Here is a 26,133-nt window from a genome sequence, read left to right as displayed (position 1 = left end):
ACAGAACAGGTACAGAAGAAATATCCGTACAAACAACAAAGAAAATCACATCAAGAACCACTCAATGCCTATCACTAATAGAGCTATGAGCAAGGCAAAAGCCATAAAACTTACATGATCACTAGATTTTGTAATAAGAAAAAGTTACAAAATTTCTTTAAAAAACAAGGAAAGAGAAAATGCTAGGACACTTGATATTGAGTGCATCGTTATAATCAGTACTCTATAGTTCCTGTTGCATGCAATATTTAAAGTATTGGGGATAAGAAAAAGAAATGTTATATTTACTACAAAAAACATAACACTATTTAAATAAAATAACAAATCAAGAAAAAAAGTGAAAGAAGTGTTTGGGATTCGATTTTACCCACCTTTACCATGACACAACAAAAGAGGCTTTGTTTCTGCACGCTTTAAAGCCCCCTGAGACTCCTTCAACCTGTTTTTTAATTCCCTGTACAACAGAAAATTAACATCAAAATGTGGACATACTCTATAAACCAAGTGTTTAACATGATGAAGGAAAATAAACACTTAAATTTCTTTCAGATTATCAAACTAAATACAAAAAAAAAAAAATTGTACTCTTCTCTAGCCAATCTTAAAATGGCAACACATTCTTACTTGGCACAAGGAAGCCAACCACTTAGACCAACAGCTGCACTAATATTAACTGGATATGGATCACCGTTGCTGTATTTTCCAACAACACAACAAGTTGCTGAGTACAAGGCAATTGCCGCACCCATACTGAAACCTCCAACCCCAAGCTTTACTGTATATTCAAGAAAAAGCTACCATTATTAGTGCATCTCACGTCTACTTATTATGAAGTCATCAATGAAGAATGCAAACTACACAGAGAAAACAGACTGAAATCCTCAATCCTTAGTTTAAAAGCATTTGAAGCCACTAATCACTATCACATCTGAAATCTCTTTATCATGAAGTTGCTGGATTTTTATAAATTGAAGACATTCACAATTTCAGATGACAACATTTATAGCCATGCAAACAGAGGGCATACATGGTCAAAAATGTGAATGGATTTAAGATCCATTGACATATGTATCATAGCTTTCTATCTTTAGAGTCCTTACAATAGTCACGTTATTATCAGTTGAAAAGTGAAACAATAGTCAAATGACTCTTTTTTGATAAATTTTCTGTTTGTTCTCATAATAGCATCAACACTGAACGCAAAATTAGCAGTTACAAGATTTAAATTACATACTTTCAGGAGGCTCTGTTGATAAAAGATTTGCAACGTGTGCTGCTGAAGAATCTAAGCCTTCCAAGTCAGCAGCACCTTCCTCTGACAGATCACCCACATCAAACCCTGATAGCCATGGGAACCAGTATAACTAGAAGAGTTTGCAGAATTTCAATATAAGCTACATACATTTAGCTAAAACTGAGAAATAAAGAATTTCACTAATAGTAGTGTAATATTATAGTAATTTAAAGTTCAAAACCAGAAATTTTTAATATGTTGTTCATTTATCTCAACAACAAATGCTTTACTTCTAACTAAAAGAACTTAAATCAAATGGAAGCTCATCAGAACCATATTAAGGAAAATCAAACAACAAGTCACATACATGCAGTAGACGGAAAACCACCAAAAAGAGCTATTGGACGTGTAGGAGCTGTGGGGCATATCCATTTTATCTGCAACATTGTCAAAATTTGCTATCTTCAAAGCTTTCACTCCAACCAATATTGTTAACAGGTATTATGAGCAATGTTTGACAACAAATAATCTTGTTTATTGTCATTTTAACTGTTGTGTTAATTCTTCATTCAAAAGCTATAATTGAATACTGTGTGCTTCAGGAACCAAATGCAATCTGCGGTATTTATAAAGACTGCTATTGCTAGCAACAGCTATTTACTTACATCAAGACACAAAGATGGTGGAATCTATGATAAGAATCTTACATTAGGAAGAGGTAGTGTTTCCAAGAGTTGAGACCAGCTGCAATATCAAGAATAGAAAAGATATAAATGAGCAAATGCTTAGCTGTTAACAGAAACACAGCATCAGCATAACAAAACAAAAGAAACGCTCATTCTTTAGCCTGAAGCATATAATATAAAATGAAAACATTTAAAGAAAAGCAGAGTATATTAACTCGGATAAATTGCCTTAAATATATTAGCACTTACATTGTACACACAGGAAGTCAGTCCAATGTTACCTTAGAAAGACCACAAGTGAACTAAAAACAACTGCACAATTAGGTAGAACACAGGCCAAGCTTATGCATATGCAAATAACCATCATGCTTACATGCAAAGTAAGATAGTTTCATTTAATAAAATTTAACAAAGATAGTTTCATTTAATAAAATTTAACAGTATATTTTATAATCATTAATAAAGATGTCCAACAATTATTAATCATAAAAATGACAAGTAACATTCTGAAAAGCTCTAAAGAATGATTAAACATTGAAATAGATCATAATTATATGTTAAGTAATCCAACGCTTTCAAGTTGGTCTTGCACCACCAGCTACTTCCCAAGCTTCAGGACCTTAATGAATATGAAATACAGGCATGGTCAATGCAAATTTGCCCTAGATAACTGACTTTAGATTTTTATTTTTATTTTTAAAAATCTATTATCAAACATGTTAAACATATAACAAGAAATTTGAATCAAATATATGAACTTGTGCACAGAGTGTCAATAGGCAAAGACAGAACTTTCTCATCTTTTTTCAATTGAAAAGGCTTAAGCCATTGACAAAGTTGAAGAGTTTCCATAGATGATCCCACTAGGAAAAAGAAGTGCACCATTATGACTCGTATATGTTAGAAAACAAACTAAAAATTGAACAGAAATGAGTTCCAGAAGGATGATAAAGGTGTTACAGCTCAAAAAATACTGAGATGAGGATTACATTATGACAAGATAAAAAATTACCAGAAAATTTCCATGACACCCACACAACAAGAGTTCCAAAATGAATCATGAAGGCATGACAGCTGCAAAATAGTGGTGAAAGTATCCGAATGGCACTAATACAGGTGAGATGACCCTTTCAACATGACTAGATGAAGAGTTAGCATTAACTTTTTAAGATGCCCCATAAACAGGCTAGCAACTAACTTCAAGGACCTTGGAAGCCATCTGATATGTTATTGTGTCATACATGGATCATGTTATTAATTCAATAGATGGAAAGGCAGTCAAACCCAATACATCTTGGTCAAGGTAATTAAACCTTTATGGAACATCCAAAACACAATCACATCACTCCTCCTTGCACATAGTGCATTAATAGCGTCATAACACTTCGATCTGTCATGGCACAGGTTTTGGTCTCTAAGCCCAGTGATTCTAGGATTTAGGCTAGTTACTCATATGCAATGGGATTGCTAGCGCATTATATGTGCTGCCCAAAGCACACAATATTAAATCAAATTCTCTGTCATAATACTACTCTCTGCTTAATGTGGATCAGATTGATTGCTGTGACAGTTTTATTGAATTCTAAAAAAAGAGTTAGCCCACTTCATGCTGACAGAGTGGTAGATTCCATATGCTAACTTTAACAGCTGATAGCTATCTCGATAATTTTACAAGTATGGAATATCATCCATCTAAATAAAACTCTTTAAAAGTGCTTTCCAATACACCAAATGGCAAGAAAATTATGAAAATCCAATCAAAATCTGTGTACATTTGACATAAACAGTGCAGAGTAAGGTCAAACCATAACTGGGCAACTTGCAGCCCTTTTGGGCATATCTTTTACTGTTTATACCCAAGTATGTGGTGTTAGAGAAAGTATCAACCATGAAAAGGCAATACTGTCACCTCAAACAAGTGGGTGTCCTAGAAAACCATTGGAGTGGTACAAAAAAAGTACTTCCAAATAACTACATAGACCTCATATGAAAAATCTTAGCAAAAAAATCAAAGAGAAGTGTTTTTTGAAGCCTTCTTTGCCCTCTTCTCTTACTCTGATTCTCATTTTGTTTCTTTATCTTACTTTCTTTTGCCATTTGGGAAGGAAAATATTTGTAAGGATGGTAATTGTAATACTGATTATTCTTTTGATTCTATATAGTGATTATTCTTTCAAGTTTCAATAATAGAATCAATGCATGCAAGAATTCCTTTTTAGTAGAGTGTTCCTAAAAATGGTTCTGATTAATCATTTTGGACAGCTTCTATCCATTTTCTTCTGCATCTGTCATTGGATTATGGAAGTCACGTATCTGTCCTCTAGCACAACTGTAGAAGATCATTAATTTCCTTCTCTTTATTTGCCTAAATAATCTTGCAGTACAAGAATCTTCAAAGAAGTGTTTCCAACTGGAGATTGTAGCGGACAGAATTCAACTTCTTTACATAATTCGAGCATAAGCAAAGAGTTCCAAGCATGTGGTGTAATTTCCAGTTTGCAAAGAAATCTCCATTTACTGCTACTCTTGTATTATTCCATTACCTTTGACATCCTTTCAGTTTCTCCATTTCAGTTTCCTCTCTGTCTTAATTCTTCTTTATAAATTATAAAATGCTTACAAATTACAAGATCAGCTGTTCAAACGAGGGACACACTCCTCTCAAGCAAAGTACCCCCACAGTAGTTCCCTTTTAGTTGTTGCGTCATCTTTTAACCAAATCCATTGAGCAAAGATCAAAAGTTTTCCAAGTGCAAAAATTAGGTATAAGAAAGTTCTTTTAAAAATATTTAGCGCCATCAGGGAAAGTTTTAATGTGCTGGAATAATCTTTAATATATATAGAATGGCATGTGAAACTTTCCACTTCTGAGAAAAATTAGTCAAATAATATTATGAGTTCATGCTGTGGAAAAAGGAGGATTTATTAACAGTACTGGACATTTTGTGAATCTATTTCATGTTTATTTCATACAATAAAATATTGGAAAACCTTCTAATTAGTGATGCCATGAATCTGATATTTGAAAATTTTGAAACAAAATTAGCTAATTGTTGGAAAATTTTAAAATAGCTCATAGAATTTTCTATAAGGCCAAGAGACTGATGCAATGTTATTTTCAGCTTTCTTAGAATTGTGTCACCTTAGTTATTTTCAGCTTTCTTAGAATTGTGTCACCTTAGTTATTCAGTTCACTCATCCTACATTCAAGTTTTCTAAATGCAAAAACTCGACCCATACTTTGATGAACACTATGGGTATTAAGTGCAGGTCGACACTTGCTGCTTTCTAAACACTAAACCAGACTTCACCTCATATAGCTCAATACAGTGTGCCAGATTATTGACTTTGCATGGAATTCTGCTTGGAATGCTTTTGATTTTAACTAATTCTGGTTAATTTGCTTTGTGTACGATGCATGATACTTTTCTTTTCTACTCAATTTTGTCAAAGATGCAGCAAAAAATTCACTAATTTCATCTAGTTCCTAAATTTTTTAATTTCTTTTTCTTAACTTCACCTTCATAGCATCTAAAAACAATGCAAAGCACTCCTCAGGGTATAACCCAACCAATATACAAACATTGCTTTACCTGGTCAACAATTCTAGAAATCTTACATTGTAATAACCTATCAGCAGGTTCATTAACTGGTCTTTCCAAGTTCAAGGAGCAACAGTCAAAAAATCATTTAACCACATGATAACATTTCAATCCATGAAAAACCATCACTAGTCTATTAAAAAACCACAATGCTTGCAACAAAATAGCTTTGAAAAGATTTGGCACTGCACATGTCCAACATCATACTAATTTATATGATACATAATTCCTGAATACATGCCATAGAGAACAAACATTTCAATGAAACTACCTTGAACCGTTGTCACCCAAACCATGAAGCCACACAATGGTGGCCTGATGTCTTCCCTTGGGCTTCACAACATGTGTTCTCCCAAATTCAAATGCACGTCGAGTACCTCCACCTCGACTTCCTACATGTATCAATTACTCTTAGCAAGGCTGGGAAGAAGTAACAAAAATAATCATATGGAAGTAAACCATTTTCTTTTCTTTTAGTGAAACTAAATCTATAATCCATTTGTCAACAATGCCTGCAGAAATTATTTGGCCAAGAGATAATGATAATTATGGAGCACTTGCCATGATGGCTCAGGTTCAAATCTTAGTCAACTCACATCCCATGCTATAACATGGAATTATGTATAAATGATAATGATGTAACATCAAAAGGGTTCACATGTGAGTTTTCTTCAATCACTATATTTAAAGCTCAATCACCCATTTTTGGGGATTGCAAAAGAGTTACTGGAATTAGGGGATGGCAGGAAGCAGAAGGGGAGCGGCTATAAAAATAAGATTTAAAATTTTATATCTATATCTCTATCTATCTATCTATCTACATAGCAAAAGACTTACTGGATTTAGGGGATGGCAGAGAGCACAGGGGAGCGGCTATTAAAATTTAATTTAATTTTTTTAAATACAAAAAAAATTTAATTATTTATAGTAAGCTAAAAGAAGTTGAAAATTTAATCACCTTAAGAATCTTTTTTTTATTATTCAATCTATTGTGTAGTCTATAATCAACAAAGAAAGTAGTTACAAAAGGCTAGAACTTGTCATGTTCTATTGTTTCTGGTTAATAATGCACTGACATTTGACCAGAGCTGTACTGAGTTGAATAATACCATGTGGCGCATCTATAATTCAATAGTACCTACAGTATTTACTAGAAAAAACAAACATCAAAGCATAATGACAGTTCATGGATATATAACTCAGATGTATCATGTGACAATCAAAATTATCAACATAAAATCTAAATGTACTTTCATATGAAAATAGGTTTTGATTTTGCATGGTTTGCAAATTTGCGCGACTCCCAAAGAGATATTTTGACTAAAGGTAATTTCTTTGCGATCTAGTTACGATTACAGGGCTCCTAGAAGTGCCTTCAGAATGTTTTGATTGCAGGTTCCTGCAGAATCTGATGTGTTTTCGGTGTTTTTTTCTGAGTTTCAAGAATGGGTTCTCCAGGATTACACTTCGTTGTTTTAATTGGGCGTTTTTTTTTGTTTCACAAAAAGAATGCAAGCAAAGAGAACAGCCCAGCATCCCCAGAACTGAAATGATAATTGATTGGATATTAATTACAAAGGAGACAAAGGCTTCTTATACAGAGATTACAAGAAGATCTTTCCATAACAGAAATGATCAAGAATAGAAACATGAAAGACAAAAAGGAAACTTCCTAAAACTAACTAAAGACAAAAGACATGAAAGGAAGTTTCTAAATGCTAACTAAATGACCAAGATGACCATCACAAAAATATTCAATAATATTTTAATACCCTCCCTTAATGGTCATTCTACTAACTACCCTACAAAAGACTTGAGATAATCTGCAGGTCATTTGGCCATGAATGCAAAGAATGTTACCCCCTTCTCCTCAAAACGCTCTGCGACATGAGCCTGCTGAGACCCTCCCTGATTCTGAGAACTTCTAGATATGACCAAGTTTACCACAATCTATCCTAAAACTAAAAGACAAAAAGGAAACTTCCTAAAACTAACTAAAGACGAAAGACATAAAAGGAAGTTTTTAAATGCTAACTAAATGACCAAGATGACCATTACAAAAATATTACAATATTATTTTAATACCCTCCCTTAATGGTCATTCTACTAACTACCCTACATAAAACTTGACATAATCTGCAGGTCATTTGGCCATGAATGCAAAGAATGTTGCCCCCTTCTCCTCAGAACGCTTTGCGACATGAGCTTGCTGAGACCCTCCCTGATTCTATAGAACTTCTAGATATGACCAAGTTTACCACAATCTATCGATCACAATCCTTCCAACATAATATTGGGTAACAAAGTCATCCCTCCCTTTATCCAGAGACACTGAGATCAGCTTCTCAAAACCACACAAAAAAACCATCATGAACTTTTTTGGAAAAAAATCAAAAAACCCAGAAAACAACAATGACCATCATGATTTTTTGTGGAAAAAATAAAAAAACCCTCCAACAACAAAGAACCCACAATTTTGGTGTGAAAAAATCACGCAAAAAATGAAAACCCGTGGAAAAAATCATGCAAAACTCTTCATGATTTTTCAGAAAAACCCTCCATAAAAGAAAGTACCCGTGATTTTTCAAAAAATCGTGCAAAACACCAGAAAACACAAAAATCCTTGCATGCAACCAAAGCCCTTCATTGTGCAATAAAACATAAAAACATGTCGCACAAGTCGCAGCCGCAAACAAAACAACTCGTTGCAACCTTTAGAAAACCCTCTGTGAAAATGTTTGCTTTAAAAACACCCACAATTTTTTAGGAGAAAATCTTACCAAACACCAATCTGTTCAAAAACTTTACTTGCAGCCATCATGAGTAGTAAACAAAAAAAACGTGCAAAAGGCCCATGTTAATGAACCCTAGCTTGAACACCCAAATCTTGCAAAAGGCCTATGTTGATGAACTCTAGCTTGAACACCCAAATCTCGAAAAACCTTCTCAGAAAAACGCTCAATTTAAAAATTAAAAAATCTGTGATTTTCCTTGCTGAAAACACTCACGCAAACGAATCCTTCCGCGATTTCCAACAAAAAACCATTTTTTTTCATTAAAAAAAGATTCAAAAAATTTATGGAAAATATTTCAAGTAGCTACCCACGAATTTTAATTGAAAAAAATCGCTAAAAAACTTATAGCAACCTCTTGTCTAATAATTGATTGTATATTAATTACAAAGGAGATGAAGGTTCCTTATATAGAGATTACAAGAAGAACTTTCCATAACGAAAACGATCAATAGAAACACGAAAAAAAGAAAGGAAACTTCCTACAACTAACTATAAACAAAAGACATAAAAGGAAGTTTCTAAATAATAATTAAATAGCCACAATGATATTATTTTAATACCCTCCCTTAATGGTCATTCTACTAACTACCCTACAGAAGACTTGACACAATCTACAAGTCATTTGGCCATGAATGCAAAGAAGGCTGCCCCCTTCTCCAAATGCTTTGCAACATGAACCTGCTGAGACCCTCCCTAGTTCTACAGAACTTCTTGATATGACCAAGTTTACCACAATCCTTCCAACCTAATGTTACGTAGCAAAGTCGCCCCTCCTTTTATTCATAGACACCAAGATCAGCTTCTCAAAACCATACAAAAAACCCATCATGATTTTTTTTTTGGAAAAAAAGTAAAAAAACCTAGCAAACAAACACCAGTCATGATTTTTTGTGGAAAAAATCAGAAAACCCTCCAACAAAGAAAGAACCCACGAATTTTGTGTTGAAAAATCACGCAAAAAATAAAAACCCAAGACCATGCAAAACCCTTCATGATTTTTTTGTGAAATAAAAATCAAAAAAACCCTCCATAAAAGAAAGAACCCACGATTTTTCAAAGAATCATGCAAAACACCAGAAAACACAGAAATCCTTGCATGCGGCCAAAACCCTTCATCGCACGATAAAACATTAAAAACATGTCGCACGGAAAACAAGTCGCATCCACAAACAAAAAAACTCGTTCTGACCTTTAGAAAACCCTCCATGAAAATGTTTGCTTCAAAAACACCCACAATTTTTGAGAAGAAAAGCGTCCAAAACCCCAGTCTATTCAAAAACTTTACTCACAGCCATCACAAGTAGTAAATTGAAAATAACGCACAAAAGGCCCATGTTAATGAACCCTAGCTCGATCACCCAAATCATGAAAAACCTTCTTAGAAAAATGCTCGATTTAAAATAAATAAATAAATAAAACTGCAATTTTCCTTGTTGGAAACCTCACGCGAACGAATCCTTCCACAATTTCCAACAGCAAACCACATTTTTTCATAAAAAATGATTCAAAAAATTTATGGAAAAAATTCTAGGTAGCTACCAACAAATTTTAATTGAAAAAAATGCCAAAAAACTTTGATCAACCTCTGGGCTAATACCGTGAAATAATAATTGATTGTACATTAATTACAAAGGAGAGGAAGGCTCCTTATATAAAGATTACAAGATCTTTCCATAACAAAAATGATCAAGAATAGAAACACGAAAGACAAAAATGAAACTTCCTAAAACTAACTATAGACAAAAGACATAAAAGGAAGTTTCTAAATACTAACTAAATGACCAAGATGACCCTTACAGAAATATTGCAAAATTATTTTAATAAGAACAATAAAGGGATAGCAAAGATGACAAACACACCCCAAGGGCATCCCTTAAATTAAATGGACAACCCCAAATTTTCTATTTTGGGGGAACAATAGGGGCACATCTTGTCCTTGTTCCTAAATCCCTTAACATGGGTATGTATCAATACTCCTAGTACATGTATATAATAACTTACATTGGAGGACTAATCTCGGTGTTCATTAAAAAATTAATAAATTATCATTTTAAAATATTAATGATAAGATTGGATACAAAGATTGGTAGGTGAGTGACAAGCGTCATAAGTTAAAGTGAATTGAAGCCCGTAATATCAATGTTTCAAATGCATCTATAGGTGCTTCTAAAAAATTTTAAAAGGACAAATGGCAGATTAAAGAAGGGGATCAGTGTCTTTGAGGGCTCAATGCTCTTCAAAGGTTACAAAGGAAATTTAAGGCAAAAGGAAGCACAGAATTTACATATGTGATGTGTAAGAGGAAGATGAGGAGACAATGGTTCTGAATGCAGAAATAGTCTCTACAAAATTCATGGATTATGTCTCAGGAATTACCAACCTGGCCATGAGGATTTGATTCCGCATATGTGGGAATTGGCAAAGGAGATGGACAAGAAGTCTTTTGTTAATATTCAAGCAGCCATGGTAGGTCTGTTTCTTAATCCCTAGCAATCCTTAGGGCAGCAAAATGTGTTCAATGTAGCTCAGATTTAAAGTTGTACCAACATACTTTGCATTGTGGCTTCATCTCTTATGCTGAAGGAGAGCATTGGAGAGGTGCATTAACAAGAAGGGCATAACTCTCACAGAATTCTTCAGCACCTTCACTTACTGTTCAATTGTGATACCAAGTTTGCCTATCTGGGTGCTCGAGCATGGACCAAGTCCGCCCGGGTCCTAGTTCGCACTAGGTTTGCAGTGAGTGCGACCAAAGTGCACACCAAGGGCCCTCGATTCGTTGTGGGTCCATGTTTGCGGACCCATAGTGAACCTAGGGCCCCTGGGCTGCACCCAGGCAAACCCTGGTGTGAACCCGGGCAAACCCAAGTTCGTCGACTGGGTTAAGTCACAAAAAGTGACTATAAAACAATAAAAAAAAAAAAAATTGCCTTTTTCAGTCAAAACCCTAATCCGCCCCTTGCTAAATACATTTCAAACCTAAAACAACTTCATTTGCTCATCTACTCTCTCTTGGTTTCATTTTGGCATTTTGAAGGGCAAGTGATTATTTTCAAAGGAGATTGTTCGTGGAGTGCTTGACTAAGGTGGAAAGCTTGCACAAAGGAGATTCAAGCACTTAAGGTAAGTATCCCTATTCTTTGTTCTTTAAAAAAAAATCAAGTTTTTGAAGAATTTTTCAAGTTTTTTTTTAATAATTTTTTTTAGGAAAAGATAAAGAAGTTCTACTATTTGTTATTGTATACAGTGAAAAGTGATGATGAAAATAATAATATTGAAAGACTAACAAAGATCCAACCACAAAAACCATAGCCTAACAATGAAAAGCATCCACCATACACAAATGAAGATACCTAAGATCATACAAATAAACAATAAAAAAAAAAGATATACCTCCATTGGTCTTGTTTGATATATTTGCTCTCAGATTTTATGTGTAAACAAGAGCTCAACAAAGATCGGCGCCTTGAAAGTGATATATATCAAAATCTTTTAGATAGATATATTTTAAGATATATATGCTAGCATGTACTTATATATACATACAAACAGACGCATGCATATATATATTCATTCATATGCATGTACATACACACATATACATGCCGACACATACATAACACACATGAATGTATACACATACATAACACACATGAATGTATACACATACATACACATACACATACACATATTATATATAACTATGCATACATACAAACACACACATTTATATATACATAAATATGTATATGCATTTATATATATACATAAATATATATACGTACATACATATGCATATGCATATGTATATGTACAAATATACATACATACATATTGTATTTAATATCTACATATATATGTATATAAATATATATCTACATATATGTGTATGTAATTGTATATGCATATATCCATATATGTGTACGTACATGTATATGTGTAGGCATGTTTATGTACATGTGTATGCATCATAGTTACTTAATGAAGACTCAACAAAGACTCAGCAAAGTGAAAAACCCAAGAAATTTAGACATTTTTAAGGATTTAAAGCTTGTTTCATGCACCATTGATTAAATAAGCCTTAAAACACAATAACATCATCAAATAGAAGCTAATTTGATCACACATACACAAGTATACATCGGTTTAATAAGTATAAATGCAAATTGTAGCTGAAGGAAATAACACACTAGATATATAAATATTGTCAAACGTATACAAAACTCATTGAACATGAAATCCATGGCATCAAATTTTCCAAACAAATATCAAAACGATAAATAGAAGTCTATGGCCCAGAGGAGCTTGCATCCTTCCTACGAAGGTGCCTAAGGTAGGTCCTAGATGATGCAGCAGCCATAATATATTTTTAACCATGAATATGCAGAGATTTGCAATGACGATATGTATTATGTAGATTTTTACGATCATGATTCATCATTGACCTATTACTTGTTTAGACTTATAGTTTAATGAGGGTTTGGGGGCATCACCAAAATGATGTTGACGGTAGCACCGCTCATTGGGGTTTGAGGGTGAGAGAGAGGGGGGTAGAGAGATAGGTCTAGATCTTGGGGAAGAGAGGAGAGACATAAAGAGGTAGAGAGAGGGGATAGAGGGAAGAATGATAGGGAGAGAGATAGGTCTAGAGTTCAAGGGAGATAAAGAGAGTGAGATAGAGAGAACGAGAAAATGCCAAAAGAAGCCAGTTGATTATTGAAATTTGACTGTCTAAAAACTTATAAGATCTTCTAAAACCTAGAATTTGCATTATAACTCCTAGAGATCTAAAACGACTTTCAAACATCCTGCCAATATATACATGAAATATAACTTAAAGTATAAGAAAGGAAAAACACATAAAAAAATGGCCAAATTTTAAAACACTTGGTTGACATCAGCCGAGCCCAAGTGATGGGAGTCACCCAGACTTGGCCGAGCCTGAGTCTGAGCCTTGGAACTTGCCAAGCTCGCCTCGGCTCACAACTCGTCATGTCTAGGCAAGTCCATGTGAGTCTTGTATCACTAACTATGCATATATACATATATACATACTATGTATATATAATATAATTATAAGCATATATATGTATATCTACATATGTATGCATGTGAGTGTATGTATATGCATGCGTATATATGTATATGAATACATATGTATGGATGCACATATATATGTGCATACATACAATGACACATATAGGTACATAGACTTGTACATAAACATTCATATACATACACGTGTACATTACATATATACATACATATGCAAATAGCATATATGTATAATTGTATACATATGCAAATAGCATATATGTATATATACAATTATACATATATGCATAGATATGTACATGAACATGTACATATAAATGTACATATAAATGCATACATACATACATTTACATTTGTATGTATAAATAAATACATATATATAAATATGTATGTGATTATCTAATGAGTGTATTTGTATGTATATATAAGTATACAATATATGTGTAAATATACATATGTATGTATGCATATAGGTGCATGTGCATGTATACACGTGTGTGTGCATGTTACATCCACATGTGTGCATTTATTTATTGGGAAATAAACCACCTCTACCTACATTCTTACATTACTAAGAGCCTCAAATCTATATAATATAAAACTTAATTTGCCAAACCATTGAGAATTGATCGAGAAAATAATACCTCTGCCTACACTCTTACATTACTAAGAGCCTTAGAATTACCAAATAAACTAAACACTATTAATGTTAAACATGACATACATTAACCCGCCTAAATATACTAAACCACAAGGAATTGGCCAGAAAAATGACTTAATACTACCTCCACCATTACATTGCAGTAAATTCCAGAATTAAAGTAACTTCCCAAACAAACAAATGACCTAATCGATGATGTGTGTGAATATAAGATGAACATGCATTTCAAAGCATATGGACACCCTTAGTACACATGAAAAATAAAAATGCTATCATAGATATCTTAATACATTTTATATAGAGGATGTCAAGCTACCTTACATGGGATGCATCCTCGGGCCTAAAAACCCCATTCCCATTCTGGAGATGCCCTAGGGACATGCAGGGGACATCCCTCCAATGTCCCCTTTTTTGCCAAAAAAAATGGAAACATCCCCCATTTTCAGAAATGGCATCCCCTAACGTCGGGAGCGTCAATTGTCCCAAGAATGGGCAGACGTGCTTGGCATCAAGGGGGATTTTTTTTTTAAAACACTTTTAACTTGCAAAAAAAACATTTTTTAATTGATTTGTGGGCCCCTAACTCCCAGGTCGCCCTAGAGGTCATTATGCAAAACATTTTGACTCATTTCATCATTTGTGTGAAAGGAAAAAAGTCGAGTAGCAAGAGGGTTTGAAGCAAGCAGCCATTGAAAGAGTTGGAGAAGCAAGGGGAAGAAGGAAAAGAGGTTGAATCTAGGGCAAATATCTTGCTTGAAGCTTGAAAAAGATAAGTTTCATGCTTTTGTTTTTTTTCCAGTTTGAAGCATGAATGTCTGATTTTTTTTATTCAGTTTAAAGTTGCATTCAATCTCAAAAAAAAATGAGCAGCAATGAGGGTGTACTAGTAGTGAGAATGAAGTGGAAGTGGGAGGTGAAAATGCGAGTGTAATTGTTGAGGGTGGTGGCGGACAGCAACCAAACTTATTTAAGTGCCCTTCAACAATCATGGAAAAATATGCAAAGGGCCCTTTCAACTAAAAAAAACCTATTTTCCAAAATGTTACAGCTAAGGATCAAAAGAAAAAAAATTCAGAGGGGAGTAGAGTGTGGAACTATCATGTTTGCTTGACAAATTTTAGAGGCAGCTACACAAGGATAAGGTCTCATTTTTTGGGTGTTACATGCCATGGCATTAAAGCTTGTCTAGAACTAAAAGAAGAGGGGAGGGTAGAGTGCCATGGATTGCACACAGAGGCAGGAATGGCGAAACAAAGGTGTGGAAATGCCAACATCTTATTTTGCAAGTGCATAATCATCTTTGCCTACATCGTCCACTATTGGTAGTACTCATGTTGGCATAAGAAAAAAGAGAGAGGTGAGTGGTGGTGACAAGGAAGGGTTAGTCGAAGCTATGTTTAATGTGCAAGCACGAGAAGCTACTAATCTTCCATTTCCAAATTCTTTTTTGCTCATGCCATCCCATTTCATGTGGCTCATTCCTCTTACTTCAAACAAATGATTAGAGATGTATCCACCATAGTTGAACTACTCGCCAAAAGCAAAAACTCGCCAAGGCCTGAAAAAAAAAACTCAGGAAAAACTCGGCCAGTACTCGGCAAAAACTCAACAACTTAAAAAATTGCTTAAATTTAATTAGAAATGCATTTTTTTTGCAAAATTTACTGAGGAGATGCATCCAATGAGTCAATAAATGAGAACACGAAAGAAACAAGCTGAGTCTAGATATATTTGATTGATTTAAACGCAAATTGGGTACAAAATGGCATCCTCTTATGGAATGTTGGTGGCTAATAGACTGAAACAAAATGAAATAGCAAATTGTTTTCCTAAAACTAAAAGTAAATACTACATCAAAACATTTTAAATCTTCCTCTTCTTAGGTCTAGTGAAAAATAGGGGAGAGATAGAACTAGATGGTCTAGTCCTAGGAGTCCGATGTGCCTCCTCCACCTCACCAAAATGAGGTTGAGCATAGGACCCCTTGCAAGGCTCTGAGGGTGTGAGAGAGAGGTAGAGAGATAGGTCTAGATCTTGGGGGAGAGAGGAGAGAATGAGATAGAGAGTGGTTGAGAGAGGGGATGGAGGAAGAGTGATAGGAAGATAGATAGGTCTAGGATTCAGGGCAGATAAAGTGAGTGAGGTAGAGAGAGCGAGAGAATGTTGATAGGAGCCTACTGATTACTGAAATTTGACTGTCTGAAAATTAAAAGATCTTCTAAAACCTAGTATTTGCATTATAACTCCTACAGATCTGAAACCACTCTCAAACATCCTGCTACTATATACATGAAATATAACTTAAAGTTTAAGAAAGGAAAAAGACATATTGAAATGTGACTTATGCTGATAGGAGCCTACCGGTTACTGAAATTTGACTGTCAGAAAATTTAAAAGATCTTCTAAAACCTAGAATTTGCATTATAATTCCTACAGATTTGAAAGCACTCTCAAACATCCTGCCAATATATACATGAAATATAACTTAAAGTATAAGAAAGGAAAAAGACATATTGAAATGTGACTTATGTTGATAGGAGCCTACTGGTTACTGAAATTTGACTGTCTAAAAATTTAAAAGATCTTCTAAAACCTAGAATTTGCATTATAATGTTGATGTTTGTAGCTAGGTCGGATTCCTTCTAGGGCCGACCTAGCATATGAGTGACTAATTGGCCTATCGGCCTTAGTCACATTGATATGCAAAATTAAAATGTAACTTGTAAGTTGGGCTGACCCCATAATGGGCGATGTAACTTGTAAATAGGGCTGACCCTATAATGTGCAATGTAACTTGTAAATGCATATAGGGTTGACCATATAATTATTGAGACATGGACCAGCTAGGAATCGAACCTAGGACCTTCCATACGCTGCTGGAGTGCTCTACCACTGAGCTACTGGCCCCTCTTGGACCAGTCCATTGTCGGTTCGGGTGTGGCTTATTTCCAACACCAACAATAATGGGCACCATTCTAAGAGCATAATATTATTATGATTTGTTTACCTTGTGAAGCCGACCTAAGGAGAATAAGGTGGCTAAAGCTCATATATATACAAAGCTCATTCATGCATTTAGGTCATTCAATTCATTCACATACAAGCAATCAAGTACTCAGCGAATTCTACTACAAAGCATCAGCGAATCTTCTAAGGGCAGCAAATTATTGTCTAAGGGGCAGCAAACTAATTCTGAGACAGCAAATCTCCTCCATGACCAGCGAATCACATTCATGATTAGCGAACTGAATCCATGATCAGCGAATGATCCCTGTGATCTGCAATTGATCTTCATGTCAGCAAATTGTCTTCTTTGATTAGCACATCATCTTCAGTCAAGGATATTGCAGATAAGTTTGCCCTAGATCAGATTTACATGCTGTTGTTCGTACTACTGTGTATGCCCTAATTCAGTTTTATATTTTGTTGTTCATATTGCTTCAAGTGGTGAAGCAAAGTTGTAAGACACATACTGATTTCTATCTAATATAAACTAAGATTCATTGCTGGGTTTTTCACCTCCAAGAGGGAGGTTTTCCCAGGGTATTCTTGTGTTCTCTGTGTTCATTGTGTTAATTTTGTTGATTGCTATCAGTCTGATCTAAAACTAACATATAACTCCTACAGATCTAAAACCACTCTCAAACATCCTCCAATACATACATGAAATATAACTTAAAAGTATAAGACTTATACTTAAATGTTATATTTCATGTATATATTCTAATGAAGAGAATGAGAGTGACTTGAAAAACAAATAGACAATTTTTTGACATGTTTGGGTCTTTTTTTTTATGCAGCCAAGTTTTTTCCAAAGACTCGCCGAGTTTTTGTGAAAAACTCGTTTGTGCGAGTTAAAGTCATAAATACTCGCGAGTTTTCAAAACTCGCCCCCGAGTACTCTACGAGTATTTCATCTATGGTATCCACTATTGGTCCTTCGTTCATACCCCCTAGAGATCGTAAGCTATGGACTACCTCCTAGACAAAGTGTATTTCAAAGTTAATGTGCTAATGGAGGATATGAGGCAAACTTGGATAAAGAAAACAATTTTGGCTAAGGATCCTACTTTGGGGTTATATGAGGAACATATTAGGCCCATTGTGACGCAAAGGTGGAACACAATGAACACCCTGCTTCATATGGCAGCCTATGCTCTAAATCTCAAATGGTATTGCCCAAGGGATGGAAGGGTGCCTCCATGTGATGACCAAGAGGTTTTAGATGAGTTCGCACGAGCCATTAATAAGATGTATCTAAACATACGTTGCACACAATCCCTTGACCTTACAAGTCTTTGATGGTCCTACATTGAGTAAACCACGGGCAAGGTTGGGTAGAATTATATTAGCTCACAGAGACCCTATTGGATGGTGGACATGGCACAAAAGGGATACACCACAATAGAATTTGCTTGCTACTCGCCTCTTTGCACAGGTTGCTAGTTCCTTTGTTGCAAAGAGGAATTTGTCCACATATGGCTTTATCCACTACATCAAGAGGAATAGATGAACGGAGAAGCTCGTGGTCGTGCATAGTACTCTTCGACTTCACGATCGTTTATAGTGGGATGTTGATCTCGTAGACGTGGCCCCAGTTGATGAGGAGGAGACACTAGGGGGATTGGTTGGGATTCTATTGGATGAAGTGGACGTGGACAATGACAATGGCAATGACTTAGAGGACTCTAATTTTGATGCAGTGTTGGGAGATGCAAATTAGGGGCAATAGAGTACTTTTTTTTTTCATATTGTAATTGAAAATGAAGCTATATGGCAGCAGCATAGCCTTTGGGCATTTTGTAATTTTTTTAATATCACATGCATATTGACATTGAATTTTGAACACAAATTTTGTATGTTAAGGTTCTATAATGTATATATGCATGCTTTATCCATGTTTCATATGAATATAATGTATGTATGCATGTTTTATCCATGTTTTCACATGAACATTTAAAATTTCTCTATATATTTTAAATTTTCCCTATATTTTATATAGTCGTCCTCTTTGTCGCCCCCTAAATTGGCAAAAAACACTACCATCACAGAAACGCATCCCCCTTGTATATACTTACATACATATATGTATATGTATATGTATGTACATATGTATATATGTACGTGTGTAAACATGATTATTTATTGGGAAATAAACTACCTATACATGCTTTCTTACATATATATACATTCATATGCGTGTACATACACACATATACATGCACATGTACGTATACACATACATAACATACACATATAATATAACTATGCATACATACAAACACACACATTCATACACACACACACACATATATACATGCACATGTACGTATATACATACATAACATACACATAAAATATAACTATACATACACACACATATATATTTGTGTGTATGTGTATGTGTATACATATATATACATATGCATATGTGTGTACATGTATAAATATACATGCATACGTATATGTATTTATGTATATGTAGATATAAATATATATCTACATATAAGTGTATGTGTATGTATATGTATATGTATATGTATAAGTATACATATACGTATACGTATATGTGTGTGTGCATATGTACATATACGCGTGTACACGTGATTATTTATTGGGAAATAAACTAGCTCTACCTGCTTTCTTGCATTAGAAGAGCTTCAGATCTATATAATACTAATTCCAATTTGCCAAACCATTGAGAATTGATCGGGAAAATAATAACCTCTACCTGCACTCTTGTATTACTAAGAACCTCAGAATTACCAAATAAAGTTTAAACTAAACAATTTTAATGTTAAACATGATGTACATTTACCCGCCTAAATATACTAAACCATAGGGAATTGGCCAGAAAAATGACTTAATACCATCTCCAACATTACATTGCAGTAAATTCCAGAATTATAGTAACTTCCCAAACGAACAAATGACCTAACTGATCTCAGAATTAAAGATTAATAATATATTCACCCGAATTTACCAAGTCATCGGGAACTGGCCAGAGAAATTGGCTTCCGTCGTCTACACTGTTAGATTACTGTACACGCCTCAGAATTACCGAATGACCTATCTATCGTATAGTTTAGCATTACGCATATATCCAACCAAACTTACCAAATAATTGACAATTGGGCAAAAAAAAATAAAAACTACAACTAAAGCACTGTTACATTACTGAAATTCTGGAATGATCCAATTCATTCTTAATTTAACATTATAACCCTAGAAAAACAAAAGCCCTTATGTGACATGGTCCTAGGTTCAAAAAAACCCTACATTTTTCACAAAATTCTGAATAAGTAAAATGCTTAGAATAAATTACCAGAGCTCAAGGTAGACGTGCTTCCACTTCCATAACTCATTTTGAATCTCCGGAGTGATTTCCGCGTTGCGACAAACAAACCTTGGTTTCCAATGGCTACCTGAGATTGTAGGCAGCTAATCGGCTTAAATATTAAAAAAACTGCGAAGCCTCAAAACTGTAATTACTCCGGTGTTATCAAGTATAAACAAAATCTTATCCCTCGAATTATCGATTTGAAGCCCGCTAAGTATAGAAAATGATATTTTCGAGATAAACTTTAGAAAAGGGCGAATAACGGAATAAAGAATGGGAATCGGAATCAAAATCGGAGATAATCAAAGTGGGCACGAAATTATTCATATTCTCTGTTACACACCTGTAACGTGTACATGTTCCTCAAATTCCATAATGCTTGATGTATATGTAATGAGTATATATTCCTTAAACCCGAAACTCAAGTTGCATAATGCATTCGTAATGAGTATATGTTCCTTAAAAAATCAAAAAAGTGCATTTACAGTGGGAAAAAGGCATGGAAACCTTACCTGGGAATCCCTCCCCGACACTAAATTGGAAATGCAGAAAGGTCGTCTTAGCGATGTGGAAAATATGATGATTTAAATATAGAATATTTTGTGGGCTGTAAAGTGAAAAGAATGTCAATCGGAAGGGGTTTGATGCTTTTTATCTATGTTTTTTTCGTTGCATGTGAGAGAGAAAGGTTAAGTGAGCTAAAAAGGCATATAACTTTAGAGGAATGTTGACATTTGGGGCAATGGAATCGTAGCCTATCAATTTAAACATCTCTCGTGGAAATTTTATAGATATTTTTGTGAGGATAATTATGCATAAGAAAGGTGTTGAATTTTCTTCATAGGTTAATTCAGCTATAAATAAGTCTTGTTTATTCATTGAACTATTAATTTAATGTAAATCTTTTTCAATCATTGTACTATTAACTTAATTTAAATCTCATTTACTCCTTGAACTATTAATTTAATTTAAGTCTTGTTTTCTAAGTTTTCTATGTGTTAGTTTGCATGTCTTTATTTAGGTGGCCCACACCTTTCTAAGAATCTCACAAAGCATTTACCATTGAAACAGCATAGAGGGACCCAATGTTCATAAATGAGGATTTATATCTAGTGTGAATTCTATTATAAGGTGGCAAAACTTATGTATTTTTATACTTTTACAAAGGCAAACTTTTATCCTCAAGATCTAGAGAGCTTGTCTAAGGGTACTAATGTAATCTTTATTAGAAGATAGAAAACTAAGTGCGATAATAATGGATTAGAATTAAGTTGAATTTTGATATTTTTAAATAAAATTTGAGGTTAATGGGAATGAAAAAGTATAATCATAAAAGATAATTTTTTATTTTATTTTGATTTTGATATAGTCTAGAAAATGTAAGTAATAAATTGATAAATATGTGTAAAAAAATTGTATAATATAAAGATAGTATATGAGAGGTATAAAAATAAAATTATTAATTGTATATAATCGACAACTCATTATTTATTATGATTGATATATTTGTATTTTAACAAGGCTTCTTTAGATAAAATAGTTGTGGATTCTATAGAGATCTACATTTCTTAAAGAAAAGTCATTACAAAATAAATATTAGTTAATGTTAACTACTTAAAAGACTACATAGTATAATGTTATCCATGAATAAAGATAAATGTTATATGAAAATCATCCAAAAGGAAGAATTATAAATTAGAGAGGATCATGAATTACCATTGTTCCATTAGCTCTATCAGCTATCATTATATTTGGTTTTATAATATATACATACTATCTAACTATACCATTATAAATCAAGGGAAGCATAAAGAAGCTTGATAGCTTGAGATTTTTGTGTTTTTTAAGTATAGACCTAAGGTTATAGACCTAGGAAAACAATGGAGAGCAGAGACATAGGCAGGAGTGCAGGTGGGAGGGCTCAAGTGAAGGCAAGAGAGTGTTTTGGAGAGGGCAACTCTAATGATGAAGACCTAAGAGGAGATTCGCTTCCTAGGATGCAATTTGGGTGTGAGGATACCCTGAGTCTAGGCTATGTTGGGAGAGTTTCCAAGGGTTTTAATGCTATGGATATGATGGTTGGATCCTCTTTTTTTAAGGGGGTTTCTAAGGATTTGGAGACCATGTGGGTGTCTTTTTAGAGCAAGGAGATCTTTGTTTCAGAGGAAGATGAAGATCTCTCTTCCCTTTTGTCTAATGATTCTAAAGTCGTTCCTGATGAGAAGGATGAGTTGCTTTTGGGCCTCTCATTGGAATCTCATTTAAAGAATGAGAGGGTTAGGGCTTTGAGTTCTAATCTCAATGCCTTAGATGGTGATGAGTTTTGGGGGTTAAAAAAGGGTTTATTTCATCTTCCTTAGGAGATAAGTCTTGCAAAATGAATCATGAGGTTGTGTTTGAGATTATTGAGGATGAGGTTGGTTGTTGTCCCCATACACCCTAAATTTTTCAAAGAATTCTTTGAAGTTGAGTGAGGTGGTTGCTTTTGGGATTGTTGTCTCTTCTCCTAGCATAGATGAGCTTAATATTGTTGGTATCGAGGATGTTTTTCCTTCTTCTTTTGTGTTGGAGCAAGCTTATACTCTTGAAGATGGTGTGATGGTTGTTGCTTCCCCTCTTGTTGCAGTGGTTGTTCCTTCCCCCAAGGGTTCAAACAAACCTTATGTTATGATGTGTGAGGCAACTACTACAGTTTCTATGCCCCCCAAAAAATTTTGGGAAATTCTTTAGGACAAAAATATTGTCCTAGTTACAGTGAGCCTTATGAGGTTTTGAAGGAAGGTCAAGTTTAATTCACTATTCCTGATTCTCATTTTGATGAGTCGATGAATTAGTTAAGGAGCTCTCTTGTTGAGATATTTTGTGGTAATCACCCTAATATTCATATTGTGCATAGTTGGATCCTTCAGATTTGGAAGCTCGATGGTTAGGTTGAGGTAATTGCAATGTTGAATGGTTTCGTTCTTTTCTCCTTTTCATGTGAGGAGGATTGTTTTAGGATTCTACATGATGGCCCTTGGTTTTTGGGCATGAATGGTCTTTTTATTTGAAGTTGGTATCCTGGTTTTAACTCTTTAAAGAAAAATCGCATATTTATGGTTTGGGTTTGTTTGCTTAGGTTGCCTTTAGAGATTTGGAATGAAAATATTTTTATGATTATGGCCAACTCTTTTGGGCAATATTGAGCTAGATAGATCAAATTTTCAAACTCAAAAAATGATTGTTATTTGCTAGATTTTGTGTTTTTTTGTGGAGAAAAACTAGGTGCTCAATAATCATATTACCCTTGCCTTTGAATTGGGCAAGTGGGTGCAACAGATTGAGTTTGAGGACATTCTAACTATTTGTCATTGTTGTGGTAAAGTGGGTCATGCCTCAGTAACTTGCTTAAAAAATAAGAAGCAACACTTTGTTCGGAAAGGATCAAATACTTGTTTTCATGGAGTCTATTGTTCCTTCTATTTAGGAGGTGCAGAAAGTTGATATTCAAAGGAATCTGCCTATGGATTGTTCTATGAAGGAGTTGGAGGAAGATAATGCCAATGATGTCATGTTTTCTCTTTGCCTCAGTAAATTTAGATTAGGGGAGATGGACCCTAATTTTGAGTTAAAGTAAAGCTCTTTGGAACATTTTTTCAAACCACCTTAATTTGGGTGGGTCTACCCTACCCTTGGGTAGGGCTTTTGTTTGGTTTTCTTTTGCCTTGTTTCTTATTGTTGGTTGTTGTTTTATGTAGTTGTTTGGTGTTTTGTTAGGCTTAATGCTTCATCATTTTATTTGTAAAAGGGATCAAGTCTCGTTCAAAATCCATGCTTATCTAATAAAAAACATAAAGAGCTAAATTAAGAAAAAATATTTTAACATATTGAAAATATTTGATAAAAGCATCTATGGGGATCATGTGCCTTCCACACTAAGAAACCATATGCCTCACTCCTTAGACAAACAATAACAAGTCAACATTTGAGATATCCACAACATTATGCACCTTTGAATATAGAAATTAAGAATGGATGATGCATTCACAAACTAACAAATCCACCAATAGAAATTAAGAAATCCATTCACAAACCAACAAATCTACTACCCTGTCTACAAGTTTGGAAATAAATTTGTTATTGTAGACACCTAAAACTTGCACAACTAATTAAATGAATTTTATTCATTTAATCATCATTTATTCGCCTATTAATTAGACTAAGGTTTAATTAATATCCTTATTGTTCTAATCAACCTATTAATCAAATTAAAGATTTTATTAAAATCATTTTCTTCTAGCCTAACCTATTAATTAAACTAAGGTTTGATTAAGTACCTTTTAGCCATTTAATTGAATAAATCTTATTTAATTAATTAAAAACCCCTTTTTCCCTTTTAATTGAATTTACATTTGATTAAAAAAAATCCCTTTGCATTTAAATAAATCATTGTTTATTTGTGAATAGTCCCCCCACTTGCAAAATCCTACAAATGCAAGTTGCACCCCTTTTGGTTGAAATAGATCTTTTATTTTATCTAAAAATGTATATTTCCCTCTACTTGCATTCTCCTACATTTTCCATTAGCATGATAATATTCTTCTAGAACCCCTCTAATCCCTCATTAATTAGCCTAATTCTTCTAAATTGTCACATCCCTAAATTTGGGGGAATCATTTCTCCAAATTTGGGGAAAGTGTTTGAAGACTTTGCCTTTTTCAACAAGTTAACTTATTGAGTCTTCCAAACTTTTAAGGCCCTTACAAAATCCTTGAAAGTTATCTACCTTCCAACAAGCTAACCTCCAAAGTCTTCAAAGAGCATTAAATGCCTCTTACAAGACATCACCCTAGCCCATGATGGTTGTCCCTTTGGCCATCCTTCAACTTTGCACAAGAGTTTACCTCTTGGACAATAGCATGCTCCCTTGGATAATAGCATTATCCAATGATGTCATCCCTTGAGGTTATCCCTGATGCTTACTTAACATCTAATTCTTTCTTAGCATCCTTTCAAGCCATCTCAAGGTGACATTTGTCAACTTGGGATTGGATTGAATTCCCCTCATGGATTGATCTTTCCATCCTAACCTTTGTTGAGATTGCTCAATCTCAACCATCCATTTATCTATTTTTCCTATAAATAGAGCCCCTTCCTTCACTCTTGGGGATCCATCATCTTGTGCATCAAACTTATAGTCATTTTGTAGGTTATCAAGGAGCTCAATTTGTCATCTTCAAGTACTTAGATCATCTTAGTTGCATGCTAGTTTAGCTTTCATCATGTTGATAGTATCATGCTAATCCCATTTCATGCTAGCTTAATTCATAGCCATTGTATATCAATTTCATAGCAATCTCCATGTTAGTTTAATTAGCACACCTAAGATTTCAATTTGGAATCAATCTTAGTCTCATATCTTGCATTTAATCTTTTCATATCATTTGATCATCTAGCTAGGATCTTAGTTGCATTCATTTTGATCTTGGCATATCCTTCAATCTCATTCTTTAGGTTGACATCTAAATGATCAAGTGCTCTTCCAAGTGAGAGCCACCTTGAATCTTGAAGATCCTTGGAGATAGAGGAACATGAGACGCGCTTGGGGTTCTTGACTTTGAAGCTAACTTAGTTTAGTTCCTATTTTGATTTCTAACTCTAACATAATGTTTCATGTGTGTGTTTGATGTTGTTTGATTCTCTTTTGCAAATTCCACACTTTTCAGCACATAGTTATAATAGAAGCTATGGAACATGAATCACATATGTTCTCCAACCTAT

At 34.3% G+C, this 26,133-nt stretch overlaps 1 protein-coding gene across 1 annotated transcript in view; it reads right to left on the bottom strand.

Moving 5' to 3' along the window:
* LOC131028334 (uncharacterized) overlaps nt 1-21,042 on the bottom strand; it is a 64,690-nt gene extending 43,648 nt beyond the window's left edge. Inside the window, exons 1-8 of the mRNA XM_057958599.2 lie at nt 20,886-21,042; nt 20,359-20,458; nt 5,794-5,914; nt 1,942-1,978; nt 1,602-1,671; nt 1,235-1,339; nt 625-775; nt 372-454 (exon numbers count right to left, since the gene is read on the bottom strand). Of these exons, the coding sequence (XP_057814582.1) occupies nt 372-454; nt 625-775; nt 1,235-1,339; nt 1,602-1,671; nt 1,942-1,978; nt 5,794-5,914; nt 20,359-20,398 (607 nt within the window). The 5' untranslated portion in view covers nt 20,399-20,458; nt 20,886-21,042. The remainder of the gene's footprint in view (nt 1-371; nt 455-624; nt 776-1,234; nt 1,340-1,601; nt 1,672-1,941; nt 1,979-5,793; nt 5,915-20,358; nt 20,459-20,885) is intronic.
* Between the last annotated feature and the right edge of the window lie 5,091 nt (nt 21,043-26,133).

The sequence above is a fragment of the Cryptomeria japonica genome, chromosome 7 (genome assembly GCF_030272615.1).
Source record: "Cryptomeria japonica chromosome 7, Sugi_1.0, whole genome shotgun sequence".
In the NCBI taxonomy this organism is placed as follows: domain Eukaryota; kingdom Viridiplantae; phylum Streptophyta; class Pinopsida; order Cupressales; family Cupressaceae; genus Cryptomeria; species Cryptomeria japonica.
The sequence above is the reverse complement of the archived record's forward strand: the minus strand, read 5'-3'. Positions and strand labels throughout refer to the sequence as shown.